General features: G+C 44.9%; 1 protein-coding gene and 1 long non-coding RNA gene across 2 annotated transcripts in view; one reads left to right on the forward strand and one right to left on the reverse strand.

Annotated features, from left to right (window-relative positions):
• LOC141131451 (uncharacterized) overlaps positions 1-15,338 on the reverse strand; it is a 110,529-nt gene that overhangs the window by 57,343 nt on the left and 37,848 nt on the right. The window lies entirely within an intron of this gene.
• On the forward strand, positions 5,979-12,474 carry LOC141131136 (protein kinase C delta type-like). The gene is made up of 7 exons (XM_073618193.1): positions 5,979-6,074; positions 7,317-7,487; positions 7,910-8,082; positions 9,027-9,165; positions 10,301-10,483; positions 10,892-11,023; positions 12,307-12,474. Exons 2-7 carry the CDS (start codon positions 7,365-7,367, stop codon positions 12,472-12,474), a joined length of 918 nt encoding a protein of 305 aa, XP_073474294.1. The 5' UTR covers positions 5,979-6,074; positions 7,317-7,364.

Raw genomic sequence — 15,338 nt, forward strand, 5'->3', positions numbered from 1 at the left:
TGCCATCTGTCCCCACTGCCACGTATAAGTGCCATCTGTCCCCAGTGCTATATATCAGTGCCATCTGTCATCAGTGCCACCTGTCAGTGTCACTTGCCATCTGTTATCAGTGTCATGTTGCCACGTATCAGTGCCATCTGTCATCAGTGTCACGTGTCATCAGTGCCATCTGTCATCAGTGCCACGTATCAGTGCCATCTGTCATTGTCCTGGTGCTCCAGGGGCTTCGAAATGTAATAGGTAATCAACAAGTTAGATGTGTAATTTTTGCTCCTAGAACACGTGATGGTGCTCCCTGCATGTTGGGCCTCTCTATGTGGCTAGGCTGTGAAAAAGTCCCACACATGTCGTATCGTAATACTCAGGAGGAGTAGCAGAATGTATTTTGGGGTGTCATTTGTGGTATACACATACCATGTGAGAGAAATAACTTATTACAATGACAATTTTGTGGGAAAGAAACAAAATCTTCATTTTGCAAAGAATTGTGGGAAAAAATGACATCAAAAACCTCACCATGCATTTTACTAGGGCTGCAACGGATCGTCACCGACCCGTGATCCGAACGGTTCAACCTGCTCGGATCGGCACACATGCGCTCCGCGGAGCGCGCCGCTGCCTCGGCCTAGCTCAGGAGCGGCGGCCATCTTGGTACACCCGGCGGCCGTTTACCACATGATCGCTCCTTCAAATGACATGACCCTGGTTCCGCTCTCCCCTCTGTGTACTAATCTGTACAGTGGAGGGGAGAGATCGGATGGCAGCAGTGCCAATACGCTGCCATACCCTGCCAATACTCTGCCATACCCTGACAAATTCCCTGCAAATGTATTATTACAGTGGGGGAGACTGTGGATACTATTACAGTGGGGGAGACTGTGGATACTATTACAGTGGGGGAGACTGTGGATACTATTACAGTGGGGGAGACTGTGGATACTATTACAGTGGGGGAGACTGTGGATACTATTACAGTGGGGGAGACTGTGGATACTATTACAGTGGGGGAGACTGTGGATACTATTACAGTGGGGGAGATTTTTTTTGTTTTTCCGAAAATGATTCGTACCGTGACTCCTGATCCGAGGAACGATCCGAACTGTGAGTTTTTTGATCCGTTGCACCCCTACATCTTACTAAATACCTTGGAATGTCTACTTTCAAAAAAAGGGGTCATTTGGGGGGTATTTGTACTTTCCTGACTTGTTCGGGTCACAAGAAATGAGATAGGTGTGCAATATACATATAATATACATATATTGTTATTACACAGAATTTGCAGTGTCATTACTCAATTTTATTATTTTGTACTATATTTATTGTTTTCATTTGCACAGTGGTCTGATGTACTTATTAATGTACTCTTAATATTAAGCTTTGCTTGGATTCAGTCACTTTTTGGATTATTTGATGATAACCCCTGTGTTTTGGATGTGTGAGGCCCATTAGCGATTTAGAAATAGGGAAACCTACACCCAATTTTTGTTGTAGCAATGGTTTATTATAACCTTTGGTACACAATATGATGGTAGATTAATTGTTTTTGACACAATTATCATTTGGATTTTCTTTTAGAATTTCCATTTACGTGGTTGTTTTACATTATTATCATAATAACTATTTCACACCATCTATATTGTATTTTTGCACACTTTTTTTGGATTTAGCGCCACATTACCTATTATTTTGTCAGATATTTTTTGGTGTGGGAACACCTTTGGGGTGGCGGCTTTATCATTGTATTATATATTTTTTTATATTTTAGTTTGTGGTTTGCGCACCAGTACTCACTATTACTAAGAAATGAGATAGGCCACCAGTACATCAGGTGTGATCAATTTTTTTATGATTTGAACCACAGCTTGTAGACTCTATAACTTTCACACAGACTAAATAATATCCACTAATTTGGATTATTTTTACCAAAGATATGTAGCAGTATAAATTGTGGCCAAAATTTATGAAGAAAAATAATTTGCTAAATTTTATCACAGAAACTAAGAAAAATGCGTTTTTTCCTAAATTTTCGGTCTTTTTTCATTTATAGTGCAAAAAATTAAAAACCCAGAGGTAATCAAATATCACCAAAAGAAAGCTCTATTTGTATGAAAAAAAGGACAAAAAATTCATTTGGTTACAGTATTACATGACTGAGTAATTGTCATTCAAAGTGTGAGAGCACCGAAAGCTGAAAATTGGTCTGGGCAGGAGGGGGGATTAAGTGCCCAGTAGGCAAGTGGTTAAACCCTCAGAAGCTCACTAAGGCAGGGTCCATGTTGATTGAAAAACTTACAATTAACATATGCACAATGGCACATATATGTAAAATTTGTAAGTGTTGTGTACTGGATCCAGCCGATGTTGCAAATAAAAATAAATAAATAGAGTAGAATATGTCAGTTAATGTAGAATGATTTGTGATTGTACAACACTACAGAATATGTCAGAGGAGGTGAATGGCACCTGGAAGGAAATTTGAACTAATTTGCATAATAACCGTCACATTTGCTGTCCAGTAATGCTGCAGGTATTTTGCTAATTTGCATAATAACTGTCACATCTGCTGTTCAGTAATGTTGCAGGGATTTGGCTAATTTGCATAATAACTGTCACATCTGCTGTCCAGTAATGTTGCAGGGATTTTGCTCATTTGCATAATAACTGCCACCCAGCCAGTTGCCGCGGCAACACATGTTCAGTGATGATGTCATAGTGAGACCTACCTGATAAACAGCTGCTCACAGATGCCACTCTGACACTTCTAACTAGAAGCTTGCAGAGTACAGACGTGTTTTCAGTTGCTCCATTTCAGAGTTGGTGAATTATTCATTCTGTTATATAGATTATATAATATATATTAGAGGAAGGACATCGCAATCTAGGAGGAATAGAGCGGTTTGTTTATATTTTTATTTTTTAAAAAATAAAAAACAAAATGGTGAGACAGATCCGTAAGAGGAAGGAGCCTTTTGCTCCAATCTCCCAGAGGCAACTTAGGGAATCTAAGGAGGAGGAGGAAGAAGTCAGCAGAGTTGAGAACGTCTGCTGTTCAACATCTAATAATTCAGATATGAGCACCAGAAAGAGGCGCAGAGAGAAAGTATCTGATAGCACTAGAGAGGAAGGACAGGGCTCTGTGGAGGGGAATGGTGCAACCCCAAGGAAGCAGAGCAAATATGACAGCCCTGCAGAGACAGGACAGAGCTCTGCACAACAGAGAGGAAAGAAGAGGAAATATACTGAAGAGCCTGAATGTGAGAGTCCTGTGGTGAAGAAGAGGACAGTACAGAGCTCTTCAGAGGATGACAATACTACAAGGAAGCAGAGCAAATATGACAGCCCTGCAGAGACAGGACAGAGCTCTGCACAGCAGAGAGGAAAGAAGAGGAAATATACTGAAGAGCCTGAATGTGAGAGTCCTGTGACCAAGAAGAGGAAAGTACAGAGCTCTTCAGAGGAGGATGACGATACTACAAGGAAGCAGAGCAAATATGACAGCGCTGCAGAGACAGGACAGAGCTCTGCACAGCAGAGAGGAAAGAAGAGGAAATTTCCTGCAGAGACTGAATGTGAGAGTCCTGTGGTAAAGAAGAAGACATTACAGAGCTCTTCAGAGGAGAATGGTGAGACACCGAGCAGAAATTACACTGCAGAACAGAGAGGCAAGAAGAGGAAATCTACTGAAGAGACTGAATGTGAGAGTCCTGTGACGAAAAAAGGAAGAACAGACAAAGCAGGTAAGTGTTATAACGATGGATTATTATATAGTACATGGGGAAGGGGGGAGGGGAAGGCATTTCTCCACTAACTTCAACATTAGTTAAAATGAACTCAAACAGCAGAGATTTGCTTTGTTATTGGGAAGATTTTGAAGCGTTAAAGTGGAACTCTAGCCAAAATGAAAAATTATATAGGCTGTCAGTAGATCACAGTCTTTGCTTTCCTGAGTTCCACTTTTTACATAGTTTATCACCTGGTGATCTGGCCAGCAAGTTTGTGGTTCAGCTTTTTTTTTTTTTTAACAGACCAAGCTGTCCAGCACAGGATGTCAGTTGAAAGGGTCATAAGGAGCTAGCAGGAAGGGGTAAAGGGAACCTGTAAAAACAATACAGGGGCTCCAATTGCTGACCTGTTCTTAATGGCTCATGCTCCAGGCCTGACATCATAATCCTGGCTTTCTATCAGGTCAGAAATGGAGAGTTTTTATTTATTTCTAATCCTGGCATGAAGATTGGTGAGATGGCAGTCAGATCCCAAGTATACCAGGGAGGGGCGCTGTTTGAATAGGATCTGGTTTACCTTGTGGCAGAGGAATTGGCTATCGATTTGACATTTGTTTAACTGATTTAGGATACTTTCACAGTGAGGCGCTTTACAAGCGATATAGCGCTAAAAATAGCGCCTGTAAAGCGCCTCTCCTGTTACTCCACTGTGAAAGCCCACTGGAGCGGTGCGCTGGCAGGACGCTAAAAAAGTCCTGTAAGCAGAATCTTTGAGGCGCTTTAGGAGCGGTGTTTATACTGCTCCTAAAGCGCCCTTGCCTATAGAAATCAATGGGCAGCACCAGCGAAGTGGCACTTTTAAACCTTTTTCGGCCGCTAGTGAGGGTTAAAGGCACCCCACTAGTGGCCAAAAAGTGCTGGTAAAACTACGGTAAATCACTGCTAAAAATAGCAGCACTTTACCACCAATACCCGCCTGCCCCATTGTGAAAGTGCCCAACATGCAAAACCGAATGATCAGTTCTAGCTGGAGTAAGACGTTTTTGTTTGCTGTACTCTGTTTTAGCAGTTCTTTCTGTTTTGGAGCCTTCAATTCCTGTAACATGATTGGTGACGGGGTAATAAATGTAATTTCTTTCTTTCTCTAGGAGTTAGCGGAACGACATTGACTCACAGCAAAAAAAGAAAAGAACGTGAAACGGCCTCCCTGGGTCCAGACGACTTCATCTTCCATAAGATACTTGGAGAAGGAGGCTTTGGGAAGGTAAGTGATCGAAGATAACTACTAAGGAAACTATAAACACTGGGGGGGGACACAATATGACCCTCCGCACAGAAGACTGTACACCATGTGCAGCATAAACATGTACACTCAGCTAAGTCTGCGGGGAGAAGGATTGGAATGAAGTCCTCAGCAAGACTATCTGTACACCCTTGCCCCCCACCACTGCAAGGGTTAAATGATCATTTTAAGTCAACACAGAAAAATAAAAAACACATAGATCTCCACACACCTACATGAGTTGAACTACAATAATTTTATTGCCTATAAAAAGCGATATACATAGAAAAAAGCACCATACTAGGGGAGGGAATAGGTCTGCAGACTGTGGGATCTGTTTATCCCCTCCCATTTGTGAGGGTTTTTTTCTAAACATTATTTACACACTCATGTAGGTGTGTGGAGATCTATTTGTTTTTTATTTTTCTGTGTTGACTAATTCTAATTTTTGATCACACCCTCCGAAATCCATTCGGTGAGTGCTACGATTTCAAATAGGCGGGATTCCCATTTTGCTCTCTCTGCATGTTAAATGCTCATTTTGCCTAGGGGGAGGTGAATACGGCGAGATCCTTAACTTATTAATCCAGACATCTCAAGTCTACCGCGAGCCGCGGGAACCTCCCGCATTTGGTTGCGGGCTCCCAGACACCCGCGAATGTAGGGCGATCTCCTGGCTGCACCTGTCACTCAGCCACAGACAGACAGAGCAGCCCGAGTGGCCAAATGGAGTACGGCTGCTCTGTCTGTGGCTGAGTCAGGGGCGGGCTGGGCCGGGGTGCAGGAACGTTAGTGCTGTGAGCGGACATCTGTCCTGTCACAGTGCTGTTCCCTGCTTCTGAGCTGACAGTCTGTGTCCCTTTAGAGCAAAGCCGAATGGAAGAGGGTGGATCCGCTCTGCCTCCTCCAGCCCCCCTTTCTCACTGTCCCCGCCCACACTCTGGGCAGCCAGTGTGCTGTGTCTGAATAGGACATGTGGATGGGAACATTTAAAATAAGCGGACATTGTATACTGTTAGGGATGCTCTGGATGCTGATGACTGAGCCTTGTGCTGGGTCCTTCCTTCCAAGTAGATGAGCTGTGACCGGCCTCCCCCCCCCCCCCCTTCCTGCTCGCTCCCAATCCCCCCCTGCAGGTGAGGAGGTTTCTTTCAGTACCTGGTCCTGTGTACTATGATGTGGGCTCACACTGGTGTGCTGCAGTGAGTGTTGGTGATCTCACTGTCTTCCTGCATGTTACCCCCCCAGTCAAATGCAGCCTCACCATGCCATGAATTGCAGCCTCACTGTGCCCATGAATTGCAGCCGCACTATATCCATCAAATGCAGCCACTGTGACCCCCGGCGGCTTTTAACCAGCACCCCCCCTTGCCCGCTCGCTGTCTGAGTGGCACTTACCCCATCTCGGTGGCGTGTCAGGCAGCGGATGACAGCGGTGAGCTGTGGGACGGGCAGCGGGTCAGGGAGCAGCTCCTGTGTTCTCCATGCTTTTCCTCCTGCTAGATGTCCAATAGGAGCGCCTGACCTTTCAGCAAATCAGGTGATGGGTATCAGACCCGCGCTTCCTGATTGCCGGAGAGGCGGTTCAGTGTTAGAAAAGCAAATATTCATTTGCTTTTCTAACACACCTGGGTGGTCTCCAAGCACAATGCTCTGCGCGAAGCGTCACCTCCCTGAAAGGAGTTTGAAACTTCCCTGAAATGGATTTTTGCAGGTCGGGATGTCTGTTAGTCACGTCAATGGCAGCCAGCACTCTCCTCCGCTTCCCATGGCCCTCAACATCCTTCCATATAATGCAGGACTCCTGGATCTGCACTATATGGGATGAGATCAGAGAGCTACAACCGGCCAGGCAATGAAGGGAAGACACTTCAGAGGGAGTGGTCATGCTGTGCGGGGGAGGCCTGCGGGAGTAAGGAATACAGTAAATACAGTACATTACCTTATTCATTATCCCCAAGGTACAATGAGCAACTAACCCTTGTAGTGCAGAGGGTGACTCTACTGCAAGGGAACATTGTAATGGGGAGTGTCACACTGTGCCTGGCAGTGCAGCAACCAGTCAGAATCCACCTCGTCTGACTTCTGCTGAGTGAATTCTGATGCTTATAAATCAGCCTCCTGTGGTGAATAAGGCTGACAAAGTTTTTGTGTACAGAACACATATGGCAGTCGGTTATATTTCATCAAATGGCAAAACCAACAGGACAGAAGTAATTTAAGATATTTAGGCATAGAACATGAGGATTGTATAATAATGATATTCAGCTAGAGTGCATGGAAAAGATGTATTAACTGTCTCTCTCCTACAGGTGGTGCTGGCGACACACCGTGACAGCGGACTACTGGTGGCTGTGAAAATGGCCCACAAGAGGCAGCCAATTAGGGAGAACCCAGACAGGGTGCTAAATGAGCGCATAGCCATGGAGAAGGCTGCGGGCAGTCTTTTCTGTGCCCATGCTTATGCCACATTCCAGACGGAGGTAAGTCTAATGTTGGAAAAGTTAAAAAGTCAGAATTATCAAATGAACAGCATATATAAAATATAACATACAGGAGCACAAACATTGCTTGAATCCAGGATGAGATTAATCAGGTGTAGGAGAAGACACTAGAAACATGTTACCAAAAAATGTACATTGCTTATAAGTTTAGTATATGTGTCCTTTCTCCATGGAACACTTCAGTATTTACAGCAACTGCCGGAAAGTGAGATGCTATACATGAGATAGATAGAGAGATAGAGAGATAGAGAGATAGAGAGATAGAGAGATAGAGAGATAGAGAGATAGAGAGATAGATCTTCAGTAGTTTGTTTTGGTAGAAAATTGTAACTTGTTAGTTACTTTCATTTGGACCTTTTAACTGAAATTCATTCACTGACCTGTCTGTATTCTTTCTCCAGAATTACTTATTCTATGTTATGGACTATATGAGAGGAGGAGATCTGCCTGACGCATTGGAGGCAAGTGGCATAATTGAGCCCACTGACACAATGGACCTCCCCACACTCAAACTCGTGGCAGCGGAGCTCGTGTGTGGTCTGCAGTACCTGCATTCCAGAGGCATCGTTCACAGGTAAATATAACATTCTTCAATCATTTTACAATTTACCCCAACCCCCCAATGAATGAATGGTTCAGTTGCTGTTCCATTCATTCCCTATTCATGGGTTATTACAATTCTTCTCCTTTCTCTCATGTAAGCAGAAGGGATTGGCAATGTGGTCACCACAGCGATCGCAAGGTACTGAGCTGTTCAGATCAGCTCTGCACACTGTGTCTGTGTACGGAGCTGTACAAGCATGGCTCGCTACACAGTGGTTAGAGGGCGCAACAGCTGCCCAAAGGCATTGTTAATAAATGCCCAGTAGTGGTCTGTACGTGGTTAAAGCGGGATTCCGGCCGTAAAAAAAAAAAAGTAAAAGTCAGCAGCTACAAACACTGTAGCTGCTGACTTTAAATAAATACTTACCTGTCCTGGGTGCCCACGATGTCGGCCGCCCGAGGCCGACCCGTCCCTCGGCTCTCGGCACCGCCATCCTAGGTAAGGGAAATAGGCAGTGGAGCCTTGAGGCTTCACTGCCAGTTTACTACTGTGCACGCGCGAGCGGCACTCTGTGAATGGCCCCGTGGTGTTCTCGGAACACACAGTTCCCAGAAGACAACGGGGCCGCTCACCGAGGAGCATAACACGCCGCAGAATAGGAAGACTGCCTAGCAACAAGGGTTTAGGCAAGTTTAAACTTTTTTTTTTTTTTTCAAATTTTTTTTTTTTTTTTTTTAGGATTTTTGGTGAATTTTTTTTTCAGGGTGGTCCTCCACTTTAATGACAGCACAGCTCATTTAGTGCAATCAGTTCATTAAAGATACGACTGTTTCCTGAATTGTATCAAGCTCTGCATGGACTGTGCTAGAAAAGGGAGCTTTGGTATTGTCGATCCCTCTGTGGATCAGTAATATTGGGGTATATGGGGGATAATTGTCTGAATTGCAGAACTGACACTTATTTTCTCTCCACAGGGACATAAAGAATGATAACATTCTTGTAGACAGCACCGGTCATGTAAAGATCGCGGACTTCGGCTTGGCAGTATTAAACGTGTTTGGATACAACATGGTGACAGAATACTTTGGACGTATGTTTAATGCGGCTCCAGAAGTAAGTTAAAAAATCATTTTTTCTACTTTTCTAATATGCTCATACACATAGCAATTATATATCATATTAGTCCTAAAGAAACCTGTATAAATCTGGCAATAAAGGACCAGATTGGGCCTGTCCAGAATTAAAGAGAACCTGTGTATGAAGTGCAACTATGAACCAGATTAGGCCTAGATGATAGAAAACCAATATACACAGTATAATTATTGACCAGAATAAAAAGAGAACCTGTCAGCTTGGCCTTTACCAGTCTCAGCTGAGGGTCGCATCTGGCACTAAAGAAAGGCACCGACTCCCAGCAGCAGTGCTAGTTCCATGGCTGGCATGTCCGTATGTGTGGCCTGCCCTGGAACTAGCACCACTTTTGGAAGTTGAATAATCAGAGCTTTCAGCACTGATAGGAAGTTGGGACAAGTTTATTCCACAGGGATAGGTTCTCTCTAACGTGCCAATAACCGGGCGAGAAATAACTGCTTTATCTGGACTATAGAAAGCTCACATTTGATTGTGTTCTGGGATGGGAAGTTTCGCTCGGGAGTCATCCAGCCCTGGGGGTCCTGTCCAGTTACCATCCAGCCCTGGGGGACCCTGTCCAGTTACCATCCAGCCCTGGGGGACCCTGTCCAGTTACCATCCAGCCCTGGGGGACCCTGTCCAGTTACCATCCAGCCCTGGGGGACCCTGTCCAGTTACCATCCAGCCCTGGGGGACCCTGTCCAGTTACCATCCAGCCCTGGGGGACCCTGTCCAGTTACCATCCAGCCCTGGGAGACCCTGTCCAGTTACCATCCAGCCCTGGGAGACCCATATCTTTGCTCAGGATTAGTTAAAATCCATATATGATGCATCACTGATATCATTATTAATATAAATATGTCAGGATAAAAATTACTCTTGCCAATTTGGCAAGGGTCAAAGAATTGTACTTATAGCTCTGTGTGTACAGACAGTTAATCTGGACGTGTGTAATGGCTTGTTTATGTCGGCTCCACATAGAAGTTGGATGATTCTAAATAACCTAAATTATACATTTTTAATGAAAACTTCTGGGTGGAACCTTGTTCTAAATGATGCTGCTTTCCAGTCTGATTTGTCATTCTAATCCTACTCTCTCTCTCTGATTTTCTCACAGATGTTGTTCAAAGTTCCGTATGATGGAGCCGTGGATTACTTTGCATTGGGGATCTTACTATTTGACCTGGCATTTAATCGATTTGCCTTTCCAGAGAGTTTGACTGAGGCACGAGCTATAAAGTATGATGTGCCACGCTACCCAAAGGGCGCTGACCCCGACGTCAAGGACCTTCTGGAAAAGGTACGTAGTGACAGTCCAAGCGGAACAGGGAAAGTAGACATATAGGCTCAGCCAAGGAGCCAGTGTGCTTTATAAATACGATTTGAACTTAACTAGCTTTGGGACTCTGAACAAAAGTGAAGCCCCATTCAATCTAATGATCGTTAAAAGAAAAAAAAAAAAAAAAAAAGGGTCATGTGACGGCACTCTCATCCTATGATCATGCATTCTTTGCAGCATTATGCAGAGAACACACCGTAGACTCCACATTGCGCTCAGCAATTTATTAATAGGATATACATTACCAGCGCCGTGTGGAGTATTTCCTGCGATGTGCGGAGAGTGAAGGCCACAGGACTGTATAAATAGACTTCTTAGCAATGTTATGCCATAGCTGTCATCTTATGTTTTTCTATTTTTCCCCCACAGCTCCTGTGTAAAGATCCATGCAGACGCAATGATTTCATTGCCGACATACAAGATCACCCATTTTTCAACGGCATAAACTGGAAGGAAGTGGAAGCGGGGGAGGCACGCCCTCCTTTTTTCGTACAACGGAAGGTAAGTAAAAAAATCTGAGCAGTTTGTATACGGTCCACCAACCTGTCACTGTACACAGCTGTGACCAATCATGACACTTTTAGCGGGGGTGTTTATAAAGGAGACAATGACATTTGTGAGAGAGTATCATTGTGCTTCTAGAGGAATTCCAAGCTAAACCCTAACTAATCTTAAAAATGTCCCCTCCCCCAACATCTATTGATTAACCTATGTAAAAAAGATGTATATACTTGCCTATCAGGCTGCTCCAATCTGGTCAGGTGATCTGACTTCCTTGTGTCAGCCAGAAAAAGCAGCTGCAAGGGAGAGGAGACAGTGCTGGTGTCTTGCTGAAAAAGTTCTCCCGGCGGATAAGGACCCCCCTGTACTGCGCATGCGCTGCTCTTGCGCAGTACGAACGGCCTGCACAGGACAGGGGAGTCATTATCCGCCGGGGGGAACTTTCTCGGCAGAACACCGGCAGTGGCTGGAATGCCTAGGAGTGGTAACATCACCCATAGACTCATATGGCCCAACAGTTTTTAGTGCTCCCTGCTCTCCCCTGCAGCTGCTACTGGCTGACACAGTGAAGCAGGATCACCTAAAAATAGGCAAGTATATATATCTTTCTATCACATGTAATTCAGTACAAGTGTTAGGAGAGGAGAATCTGAATATTCAGACTTCATTTATTCTAATTGTGCAGCATTTTCATTTGCCATCTTAGCTTTACCTTGAATCTGACTCACCAGTTTGAGAGTCTCAGGGAAGGACTTACATTTCACGGCCACAGGGTTCTTTTATTTGATGCAGTTATGCACTCAAGAACTGGGAGACACAGGTTGATTTACTAAAGGCAAATATACTGTGTACTGCAAGCGCAGTTGCTCTAGTTCTAAGGGAAAGCTCTGCTGATTTCTATTATCCAATCATGTGCAACCAAAAACACTGTTTGTTTTATTTTTGTTGCATGCAATCAAGTGTTCTTTGCAAAGTTTACCTCATTTACTAAGCTTTGGAGCAAGTGCATTTGCAGTGCACAGTATATTTGCCTTATTGCCTGACTCAATCTGGAGACTCAGGAGAAGTGAGATTAGGGGACAAATATAAACTATTCAGAAGTGAGTCTGCACAATTCTAATAGTGACAATCCTTATCTTTGCTTATGCACAGTGATGACTGGTATCTGACATTTCAGTCCTATGGACTTGAATGGCCCACACATGGGCAGATGGTCCCCAAAGGTCATAGAGGCATTTCTTCTAATAAGTGGTGGATCTCATGGCTCTCTCTTTCTTTTTTAGGGCTTCAGAAACTTCACAAGAGAGAGGATAAAACCGGAAGACCTGATGAACAACATTGATTGTGACGGAGACCCTATTGAACCTTCAATTTCAGCTGAGGAACAGCAGCTGTATAATGGCTTTTCCTTTGTCAGTGACACATGGAAAGCCATTCAGAAGCTGAAATGAAGCCAAACACACCAGGTTGTTGGGATCTGGGTAGAGGTGAGGGGGTTGTGCTAGGAAGGTTATTTTAGGGGGGGGGTGCAAGGAGATAGGATTAGGGAGGGTTTGTGCTATGGAGGTGATTTAGGAAGGTTTGTGCTAGGAGGGGGGCCTAGCGCTCTTTCTAAATCATCTATAACCATGTGCCAGAATGGGAATTTGAGTAGAGGTGGGTTGGTTGTGCTAGAAGGAGGTATTATGGGGGTTGTGCTAGGAGGGTTATTTTGGGGGAGGTGAAAGGAGGAGGAATAGGGTGGGCTGTGCTAGGAGATAGGATTAGGGAGGGTTTGTGCTATGGAGGTGATTAAGGAAGGTTTGTGCTAGGAGGGGGGCCTAGCGCTCTTTCTAAATCATCTATAACCATGTGCCAGAATGGGAATTTGAGTAGAGGTGGGTTGGTTGTGCTAGGAGGAGGTATTGGGGGGTTGTGCTAGGAGGGTTATTTTGGGGGGAGGTGAAAGGAGGAGGAATAGGGTGGGCTGTGCTAGGAGATGGGATTAGGGAGGGTTTGTGCTAGGGAGGTGATTTGGGAAGGTTTGTGCTAGGTGGGGGGCCTAGCACCCTTCCCAAACCATCTACAGCCATGTGCTAGAAGGGAAATTTGGGTAGAGGTGGGTGGGTTGTACTAGGAGGAGGGATTGGGGGGGCTGTGCTAGGAGGAGGGATAAGGTGGTCTGTGCTAGGAGACAGGATTAGGGAGGGTTTGTGCTAGGAAGGTGATTTGGAAGGGTTTGTGCTAGGTGGGGGGCCTAGCACCCTTTCCAAACCATCTACAGCCATGTACTAGAAGGGAAATTTGGGTAGAGGTGGGTGGGTTGTACTAGGAGGAGGGATTGGTGGGTTGTACTAGGAGGAGGGATTGGGGGGCTGTGCTAGGAGGAGGGATAAGGTGGTCTGTGCTAGGAGACAGGATTAGGGAGGGTTTATGCTAGGAAGGTGATTTGGAAGGGTTTGTGCTAGGTGGGGGGCCTAGCACCCTTTCCAAACCATCTACAGCCATGTGCTAGACGGGAAATTTGGGTACAGGTGGGTGGGTTGTGCTAGGAGGAGGTATTAGGGGAGTTGTTGTAGAAGTGAGGATTAGGGGAGCTGTTCTAGGAGAAGTAATTAAGGTTATTAATGGGGGTTGGGGGGGTGCTAGGAGGAGGGATAGGTTGGGCTGTGCTAGGAGACAAGATTAGGGAGGGTTTGTGCTAGGAAGGTTCATATGAACTTGGTGTTGAGTTATTCACTTTACGGTCAACACAGAGGACAAGGGGGCAGTCTTTACGTCTAGAGAAAAAGAGATTTCATCTCCAAATATGGAAAGGTCTCTTCACAGTAAGAGCTGTGAAAATGTGGAATAGACTCCCTCCAGAGGTGGTTCTGGCCAGCTCAGAAGATTGCTTTAAGAAAGGCCTGGATACTTTCCCAAATGTACATAATATAACTGGGTACTAACATTTATAGGTAAAGTTGATCCAGGGAAATTCCGATTGCACTTTGGGGGATCAGGAAGGAATTTTTTCCCCTGCTGTAGCAATTTGGAGCATGCTCTGCTGGGGTTTTTCGCCTTCCTCTGGATCAACTGTGGGTATAGAATTGGGTAAATGGGATTGTACAATATTGTTTATTTTTATGGTTGAACTAGATGGACTTGTGTCTTTTTTCAACCTGACTATGTAAAAGTGTAACAGCACTAAAAGCTGAAAATTGGCCTGGGCAGGAAGGAGGTAAAAGCGTCCAGTCGGCAAGTGGTTAAAGTGGATGTTAATCCAATTGCCTCCAATTAATCAGGCACACAGTACATGGTTCCCTAAGCATTGCAGCATCTTTTTTTTTGTGTAAATACCTTTTAACTAGCCTTTTTTAGCTCTGCCACTTGTCCTGTTTCATCTTTATATCCAAGCTGAGTAGGAGGGACACAGATTCCTTCTGATGTATGCAAGATACGTCAGAAGAGGAATCTCTTATCTTCCTCCCTGTGGCCATCAATGCAGTGTGTAAAAGTGTGTGGTGTGTAGTGATAGGGCTGTCAATGTGTAGTGATCGGGTAGTCAGTATGTTGGACCAGCTATATGGGAAGACTGGAGGCTGGTACTTTTTTTTAGGCGTGTGTTGGACTGGCTATAAGGGGAGGTCGGAGGCCAGTATTTTTTTTAGGCGTGTGTTGGACTGGTTATAAGGGGAGGTTGGAGGCTTGAGGGGCGTGGCTGGGAGTGTAGGAGATCATCTTTCTCAATCCAGACTACGGTGTTGACAGGAAGAGGGAGGGGGAGCTGAAAACAGGCAGAGGAAAGGGGAGACCTGCGGATGATGCAGAAACGCATTTAGACTGCGGTATCTTGGCTCAGCAGCCATGATAATTGTGGTCTGTTCTCAGGGGGGAAGACAGGAGCTGTCAGGATCAAACAGGTATGTAAATAGGAAGAACCGCGCTAACACAAAAATATAATGTAAATAAGCAGCAGCATATAGTGCGATTACACCAAAATCTAGAGTCCTGTAAAAAGCTGCGCTAAAAGTTAAAAATAATCTATATAAATGACATCAAAAGGGGATTTCTCCAAATCTTTTTCCAAGTGAAAACACCACCACCGTGCACTTCTAAGCAGTAGTGACAATCCACCCTAGTAGTTGAGCCTGCTTACCAGATGGCAAGCATAAAAGGGCAAGTGGCTTTAGCCCAGCCAAGGCCTTTTAGCTTGCTGACGCTCCCGGTGTTCCTATGGGGGGTAAATCTCCAGGCTCCCTTAGGCTCAGAGCGTGTGACACAGTACCTAAACTATGCCAAAACACTCTTGGGAGCCACTCCTGGGCTCTAACGATATGCAGGTGATGAAATCCAA

This window comes from Aquarana catesbeiana, linkage group LG03 (assembly GCF_042186555.1).
Source record: "Aquarana catesbeiana isolate 2022-GZ linkage group LG03, ASM4218655v1, whole genome shotgun sequence".
Lineage (NCBI taxonomy): Eukaryota > Metazoa > Chordata > Amphibia > Anura > Ranidae > Aquarana > Aquarana catesbeiana.

Bases quoted from the DNA above. Each gene is read 5' to 3' on its own strand.
- LOC141131136 (XM_073618193.1), top strand. From the start codon at position 7,365: ATGGCCCACAAGAGGCAGCCAATTAGGGAGAACCCAGACAGGGTGCTA. The intron at 10,484-10,891 runs GTACGTAGTGAC...TTTCCCCCACAG, and splicing joins TCAAGGACCTTCTGGAAAAG to CTCCTGTGTAAAGATCCATG. The intron at 11,024-12,306 runs GTAAGTAAAAAA...TTTCTTTTTTAG, and splicing joins CTTTTTTCGTACAACGGAAG to GGCTTCAGAAACTTCACAAG.